General features: G+C 35.8%; 1 protein-coding gene across 1 annotated transcript in view; it reads left to right on the forward strand.

Annotated features, from left to right (window-relative positions):
• Positions 1–9,156, forward strand: part of AXDND1 (axonemal dynein light chain domain containing 1) — a 154,917-nt gene that overhangs the window by 74,269 nt on the left and 71,492 nt on the right. Inside the window, 4 exon segments of the mRNA XM_004372950.2 lie at positions 2,475–2,576; positions 3,455–3,676; positions 4,870–4,917; positions 6,544–6,778. Coding sequence (XP_004373007.1) covers positions 2,475–2,576; positions 3,455–3,676; positions 4,870–4,917; positions 6,544–6,778 — 607 coding nt within the window.

The raw sequence follows: 9,156 nt of genomic DNA on the forward strand, positions 1-9,156 counted from the left end.
TTTTCTCACTCCATTTGGTGCTTGGCTGAGTTCTTTATCTCTTCATTTGATGTTTTAGGTTTTCAGGATTGTTGTTTTCTCTATTCAGCTTAGTTTTTCGGATCTTTGCTGTGGAGGAACGGCGTGGTGCTTTTGCCTAGAGCGCCATTTTGCCGGAAGTCTCGGAGCTGACGATATTTTAAAAGAATGTTGCAGACATATATACTGACATGGAAAGATGGCTATGATAAATTGTTAAGTAAAAAACCAAGTTTTAGAGTTATATATTTATTGTAAAATGCAATATATATTTAATTAAAACTATAATAAATATATTTTTAAACTATATGTGTGTAGTTTGTATATACATTTAAAAAAGAAAAACCTTCACTAATGACACACCAACGTAAAACACTGACTATCTTTGGTGAATTGAATTTTAAAGTTGGAATTTTGAGTTTTTACTTTATATTTCTATATTATTTGACTTTCTTTTAACAATTGTGTATTAACTATTTTGATTAAAAATGATAATTTTTGAGAATCTAGTCATCTTTTTTTTTGTTTTAAACAGGCTTTATTGAGACCTGTTATGTGTCAGACATTATACTATGTGTTGGTTGTTGATACAAAAGTTGATAAAAAACTTAAGAGATTCAAATGTATTTCAACAATCTAGAATGATGGACCTATCCAGACAAATGAAATGTTAGTAGGGTTAAATGTATAGGTTATTCTTATTAATATTTACATTAATAATCACTATGATTAATCTTATAAAAGCAGCAATAATTTATTCAGTTATTGCTATTGCCAGGTACTTTGCTAAGAGAGTAATTACCATAATTCTAATAGCCAATCTCATGGAATAAGACTGTCATTACCTACATTTTTCAAATGAGGAAACAGACTCAGAGACGTAATTTGCCCAAGCTCACACAGCTAATAAAGGGTGAACCTAGTAAGAATGGCTCTGGAACCTGAACTCCCAATTACTATGCTGTACTGTCTTCAGGGAAAAACAAACAAAATTCAGGCCAACCACCTGATGTAAGAGACCCAGGCTAAGAACAGGCCATGTGAAAAAAGACCTGTGACATTGAAATGACTGCAAATTCAGTATAAGCCAACTGCATGAGGTGGTTCTTAAAACACGCTAGACTCTTACATGGATAGCGGTAGAGAGAATACCAAAACCAAATCCATTGCCATTGAGTTGATTCTGACTCACAGCAACCCTAGACTACAGAGTAAAACTGCCCCATAGGATTTCCAAGGAACGGCTGGTGGATTCCAACTGCCAACCTTTTGGTTAGTAGCCAAATGCTTAGTCACTGCACAACCAGGGCTCCAGTAGAGAGAATAGAAGGACATAGTTGTCTCATTTTCCTCTAGGATGGTCAGACTTCATCTAGGACACAGTGTTGCATCCTGATGCAGAATTTAAAGAGGGACATTGTCATGTCCAGAGGAAACAATCTTGACGGTAAATATATAATAAATCTGGGAGATAGACATGTTCAGCAGGAGAGAAAAGGAGGACAAGTGAGCCCTCTAATCTAGAAGTATTTAAGCAGTAGAGGACTGACCCCTGGTAGAGATTTCTGTGGAAGAGTACATAGCATGGTTGGGGTTTTGCATTAGATCATCCCTAACGTCTGTTCCAACCCAAAGTGAGAGTTAGACTGTCAGCTGCCTGAAAAGCAGGACTTTGTCTTTTTTGTTCAAAGCTATATCCACAGTATCTAGAATAGGTATTCACTGAGTGACTATATAGTTTATTAGATTTATCAGTGGTTCTCAAAGTATGGTCCAGGGACTCCTGGGGGGTCCACGAGACCCTTTCAGAAGGTCCTCGACGTCAAGGTTTCTAATTCTACTAAGATGTTATTTGCCTTTTTCACTCTCATTCTCTCATGAGTGTACAGTGGACTTTTCTAGAAGCTACGTGACATGGGATATTGCATTATACTGAATGCAGAAGCAAATATGAGAACCAGCTGTATTCTATTAAAGCAGACATTAAAGAGATTTGTAAAATGTAAAACAATGGCACTCTTTTCACTGATTTGTTTTGAAAAGTTATTTTTCGTAAAAGTGTTTTTTATGTTAACATGTTATTAATTTTATTTTAAAGTGAATTAACAAATACATATTTAAATGATTTCTATTTTAATTTCTAATACAGTAAGTATTGATAGGTATAATCCATATGAACAAGAGCTCTTTGGAGTCTTCAGTTTTTAAGAGTGTAAAGGAGTCTTGAGACCAAATTGTTGGAGAACCTCTGCTATATAATTCAATTTGGTTTCAGCTTATTAGTTTTAGAAAACATGAATTTATGATTCAAATTAGTTCATGATTTAAGTAAGAAATATTGGTTGAGTCAAATTATTCAATGAAAAATTAATATGTGAATTAAATTGGTTTGGGTTTAAAAACTGCAATGGTTTGTTAATGTTTTAGGTTTTTGATTATAGTACATGTTTTTATAGGTAATTGTAAGAAATAAAGTCATGTTGGCTAAAAGACTTTACCTCAATGAAAAAGGCTGGAATAAATACACTAAGTATTTCATCATACTGCTGTCAACCAAGGTAAATCTAGGTTAACCTAAGTTATGGGAAAAGAGACTCAGGATGTTGAGTATTGAGACTATAATATGTCTTTGCTAAATTTATGGATTTTAAAGTATAGTTTTATATTTGTGCTTTATTGTAAGTAGAATGAAAAGTCTAAGGAAAATAAAAACTATTTCCTTTTATCTGTCTTCTATTGTAAACCAATTTATCTAAGTTTAATAACATTGCAGATACTATAGTCTCCATTCTATTTATTAGTGCTTAAACTGAAAAGATATAATATGTAAGAAGCAGTGTTTATTTAAGTAGTTGTGTTATCAATGCATTCTGTGCAATTTTATAGGAAAATTAAGTGAGCACACTAGGGAGAAAAGGAGAGAACTGACATTTGGTGTGTTTCTTCCATGAGTCAAGCCATTTGCTATAGTCATCTTATTTAAGTCTTACAGCAGTCTTATGAGATATGTATTATGGTCTTTATTTTATGGATAATAAAAATCAGTCACATATAGATTAAATAAATTTCCCCCAAGGTTACACAGCTAGTAAATGGCTAGGATTCACACCTGGGTCTGTGTGGCTTCGCAGTTCCTGTTCTTGCCACTGTACCACACTGCCTCCCATGAAAGACCTATAGGAAAATGGGTTTCATGTTGCAAAGGAAAAAGAATCTTGTCCCAAATGCTTTATGTACCATGGAAAATCCATCATCAAAGGAACTGTGTGGTTGTGTCACTGATATTTTGAAAGAGAAGTTCTGTTTTTGTTATTTTGATCCGTTTCCTATGGATGTCTCCAGTATTACAATATAAATAAGTGCCTGGTGCATATTGACAATTATTTTGCTACATGAATAAATGCCTAAGTTGTTTGATTCCATGCATTTTATCTAGGATACTGCAGACCTTGCACTGTTACAGAAGTTGACACAGAAATGGAGAAACTTAGTGAATACATTTAAACAGGAGATGGAACAAAGTGAAGAGTCTACACGGGAGACATTGCAAACTGTTAAGAATGGCCTTATCAAATGGGAGAAGTTCTTAAAAAATAATATGTGAGTCTCCAAGAATCTTTTTTTTTTTTTTAATTATACTGTCATGTCTGATAACTCAGTCCAATTCTTTCTGTCTCTCCTTGCTCTCCTCCTGCCCCTGTCTGTCTCTCTCTCTCTTACCTTGTAATTATTCAAAGATTGATTTTTGGGGAAGCAGCCCTTACAAGGCTACAATCCTGCTAGGACCTTGAAGGAGTCTGCAGTTTCTAGTGGTAGTTTCTGTAGTCCGTCATGATCCTCCTGCCCAACTAGTCCAATTCTTTTTCTTTTCCTTTTTTTTTTTTTTTAAAAATAAAGTCATCTTGGCATACTTGAATATCTGAATCCACCTGCAAATTCCATAGCATAGTGCATGTGGAGAAAAGTAGAATCAGTGGGTGGCAGTTATAGGAAACCTGATTTTGACTGAGCATCATTCTTTGTAACAGAAAAATCTGACAATGAAAGAGACTGCCTATAAAGTAGTTAAGTTGAGGCTAGATGTCTAAATGATGGCCAAGGTTAGTGGGAGTCTATACTTTGGATGGAGGCTGGATTCAATGATTTCTAAGGTTTCTTTAAAATTTAAGATGATTTTTCCGTTGAGGAGACACATTTAGGTACCATTCTGTTTTAAATTGCTAACAGTGGCTTCAAACTGTCATGCCCTCTAAGAAGTTCCCCAATGAATAGATCTGGAAGTTCTGGAAGCTGAAATTGGTGCATCTCCAGGTTGCTTCGTGCTATCATGTGCCCAGGTCTACTGTTTGTTGACTCTTAGCTGGGAGGGGAGCACAGGTGGCAGTGATTCTCTTCTCTTTTCCCTTCGGAAACTTCTCTAGCAATATCTCTTTCCTTGTGAAACTTCAGAGAAATTTAAGTCTTACAAGAAGTTGGAGCTACTGACCTAAATATTGAGTGTTAATTACTTATTAGACTTCCTTTCTATTTATATACTGTTTTGGCGGGTGCATTCAACAGGAATTATTCTTATGATGATCTAGTTTTGAACACCAAATGCCCAGAGACCACCCATTTAAGACTGCCATGGCCGGTGGCTATGTAACTAGTTTGCTCAGGCCTGATTAAGGTCTAAGTTTATATTTATATTTGTAAATTTAAGGATGTATGCCCCCTTGAAAATCGTAAGGAAGGTAGACATAATATTGTTATATATTGTATAGACTCATGATTTTCTTTGTTTATAATTTGTTCTGGACCCTTCTCTTGTTCTTTTCTTTCAGTGGAAAAGACAATTCTCCTTTTATTCAGGGAGGTATATTGGATCCAATTCATCCAGACTTTAAGCTATGGGTAAAGGTAAGACTTTCTGATAAACAGCTAGATAATCAAAATACTGGGATGGATTGACGTACTAGCCTCTACAATAGACTCAAACATACCAATGATCATCGGGTTGTGCAGGACATTATACATAAGGTTGCCATGAGTTGGGGCCAGCTTGGCAACTAACAACAAAAACCTGCAATTGAGTTATATCTCATCCTTTACAAATGTCATATTAAGTTTTATGAAAGAGAAGGAAAACAAGAAGACTACAGGGACTTTTTAAAATACACAATGTATTTTCAGTTCTATTTCAGATTTTGGGGTCAAATAAAGTTAGGCTGCCAGAAAAAAACTGGGAAAAGATTCTTGGGTGGCAGTGAGGGTACCTCTGATTCTCTCACCTGATTGTCAGACATAAGTAACATCTGTGCCTCTCCTGTACCTAGCTTTTGTGTTAAGGACAAATTGGACTTTTAAAATTAATAACATCCCTTTGAAAGGGTTTGAGCTTTTAAGCTAGATTTCATTTATCAAATTTCTATCATGATATAGTAGTCTGACAAAGGAAAATATATAAGACATTGAAATATCTCCAAAGTTAATATTAAACTCACGGTCTGATGACATTTCATCCAGATCCCAAGAAGCCATTTTCTTTTCTCTTGAAATGACTAGAGTAAAACATTCTCAGAATTGAAGATATTTGTTGTCCTATATACAAAATGTCTCGTTTACTGACTTTTTTTCACTGTTTATCTGGCAATTTTGACATTGCATAGATAAAATTGAAAAAAAAATCATGTTTCTTCATTATTGGGAATAATAATAATTCTCATTTATTAACCTCTTAATCATTGTCAGGAACTAAAAATGCTTTCCGTACACTATTTTACTTAATCTTCAAGGCAGCCATATGATGCAGGTTTTATAATCCCCATCTCACAGCTGAGGAAATTGAAACTTAGAAATATAAAGTGACTTGCCTAAGTTATCTATAAATGGTAAGTGGTAGAGTCAAAATTTGAGTCCAAGTCTCTCCAACTCAAAAATCTTTACCCTTAATTGCTGTGCTACACTGCTTCCCTATAGTGATTACTCTTATTGAAGGTAGGTGATTTGTTTCCATTTTCTGAGTCACAAATAATGGCAAACTTTATCTGTAAGTTGCACTTTGTTTTTTCCAAAAACTTTATTGATATATCATTTACAGGACCTGGACTTGGGTTTAAACAGAAGAATAAAGCACAACCTGTACTTTCCAGGAACTTTTGCAGTGTAGTAGAGATCATGTAAACAGATACATTACAACCTAACATGTTCTTACTAAAGCAGGTAGTAATTAAATGAGGTCAGGTCTCTAGGACTTAATTGTCTATCAATAATTTTTTATCCATATAGGATTTAGTGTAATGGTTTTTATCCTGGTAAACTATGGGTTATCACATACAGTATCAAAATTAATTTAAATTCATTTTAATTTTAAAAATAAAATACATATCACATATAATTTCTTTGGATGAGAAATGGCATGAACAAATAATAGTAGGACATACAACTCAAAAATAATTGGAGTCACTGGGAAATAAGGACCTGGGTAGACTTTGAAGAAATCATTAGTGAATAGTGTATTACTTCCTCCCCACCTTCATTTTCTAGATGCTGAATGATGATAAAGAAAAGTATACTGGGGATATTCTAGTGTCAAAATATGATTCTCTCAAGATTATTAAACATTTACAGGAAAACTGGGCAGATATTGGGCTCGGGATATTTAATCGCCATAAAAACATGGAAGGGGAAATGCCACCAGAGCAACTCTACATGAAGGAAATCAACAAAACCATAGGAAAACTCTACAAAGAATATGAAATAAGAATAAATGGTGATAATGGTAAGTAAGACACACTGATAATTAGATTGATATTATAAGCATTTCAAGAGTAATTATTTTCAATACAATTAATATTTAAAATCAAAATAATACATGTTGGGTAAACAAAAGGAGTTCCTTACTGTATTAATTTCCTAGGGCTGCTGTAGCAAAATACCACAAACTGGTGCCTTAAGACAATAGAAATTTATTCTGTCAAAATCCTGGAGGCTAGAAGTCTGAAATCAAGGTGTCAGTAGGGCCATGCTCTCTCTCTCATGTTCACATGGCCATTTTCCCTCTGTGTATGTGTCTCTTATCTTCTTTTTATAAGGACACCAGTTATATAAGGCCCACCCTACTCCAGTATGGCCTCATGTTAACTTACATCTGCAAAGACCCTACTTCTAAATAAGACCACATTCACATGTGCTAGAACTTAGGACTTCAATATATCTTTTTGGGTTACACAATTCAACCGTAATACGTGCCATACACTTGTCCATTTGAATCACACTCCCCAGAGGGAGCCAGTTTTAACATTGTTTTGTTTTTTTAATAACTTCGATGTTTACCTCCATGTCTGTACAGAAGATGATTATACCTCTGTACGCTCATTGTAGACATCATCCACTGGCTTTCTGTTTTGATAGAAGAGAAATTAAGCTGCTGTAACTTTCCCACTTTCCTTTCCCCACCTTCTGACATAGTTAAGTCACTATTTTTGTCTACTATTAGTTACCTTTGGAGCCCTAGCGGTGCAGTGGTTAAAAGCTATAGCTGCTAACCAAAAGGTCAGCAGCAGTTCAAATCCACCAGCTGCTCCTTGGAAACCCTATGGGACAGTTCTACTCTGTCCTACAGGGTTGCTATGAGTCAGAATTGACTTGTGGGCAATAGGATTATTTATCTTTAAATAATAATCTTTTAACTTTCTGTCTTCATAACAGCTTTATTGAGATATAATTCACTACCATGTAATTCACCTATTTATATGCACAATTCAATGGTTTTTAGTTTACTCACAGATACATGCAACAATCACCATTGTAAATTTTAGAATATTTTCATCACCTCAAAAAGAAACCCTGTAACCTTTAGCTATCACCCTCTTACCTCCCATTGCCCACCCCTAGCCCTAAGCAACCATCTACTTTGTGTCATTATAGACTTTCATATGAAAGGAATTATATAGCATATGGTAATTTTGTGACTGGCTCTTTTCACTTATCATAATGTTTTCAAGGTTCATTCATGTTGTAGCATGTATCAGTACTTCATTCCTTTTTATGGCCAAATAATAGTTCATTATATGTGATGGGGAATATGGTGAGACCAGTGAATTCCATGAGCATGGGCCCACTGCCGCACTTCATTTGCTGTGAAGTGAGTCCCTTGATCAGAGGCAATGCTGTGTGGGATACCATGACGGTGAATAAGGCATTCTGTAAGTCCATGGATGGTAGTTTTGGCAGAATCATTGTGTACAGGGAAGGCAAATCCATATCTAGAATAAGTGTCTATTCCAGTAAGGACAAAATGCTGCCCTTTCCATGATGGAACTTGTCCAATGTAATCAACTTGCCACCAGGCTGCTGGCTGATCACCTCGAGGAATGGTGCCATATCGGGGACTCATGTTGGACTCTGCTGCTGGCAGATTAGGCACTCATCAGTCGCTCTAGCCAAGTCAGCCTTAGTGAGTGGAAGTCCACATTGCTGGGCCCATGCATAACCTCCATCCCTGCCACCATGGACACTTTGTTCATGAGCCCATTGAGCAATGACAGGAGTAGCTGGGGAAAGAGGATGACTGGTTTCCACAGAACGCGTCATCCTATCCACTTGGTTGTTAAAATCATCCTCTGCTGAGGTCATCCTTTGGTGAACATTCACATGAGTCATGAATATCTTCACTTCTTTGGCCCATTCGGAGAGGTCTATCTACATACCTCTTCCCCATAAATCCTTGTCTCCAATTTTCCAGTCATGTTCCTTCCATGTCCCTGACCATCCAGCCAAACCATTGGCCACAGACCATGAATCAGTATACAATTACACATCTGGCTATTTCTCCTTCCAAGAAAACTGAACAATCAGGAGCACTGCTCGAAGTGCTGCTCATTGAGAGGATTTCCCTTCACCACTGTCCTTCAGGGAGGTCCCAGAAAGGGGCTGTAGTGCTGCCAGTATCCACTTTTTTTTTTCCAGGTTTTTTTTTTAATTGTACATCAGGTGAAGTAGTTTCTCATGAAACAGAAGTACACATACTGTTTTATAACATTGGTTAACAGCCTCACAACATATCAACCCTCTAACTTCTCAACCTCTTTTTTTTTTTTTTGGTGAAAATACACATAGCCAAAGATACACCATTTCAAAAATTTCTACATGCACAGT

Source organism: Trichechus manatus, unplaced genomic scaffold (genome assembly GCF_000243295.1).
Source record: "Trichechus manatus latirostris isolate Lorelei unplaced genomic scaffold, TriManLat1.0 scaffold00021, whole genome shotgun sequence".
Taxonomy (NCBI): Eukaryota; Metazoa; Chordata; class Mammalia; order Sirenia; family Trichechidae; genus Trichechus; species Trichechus manatus.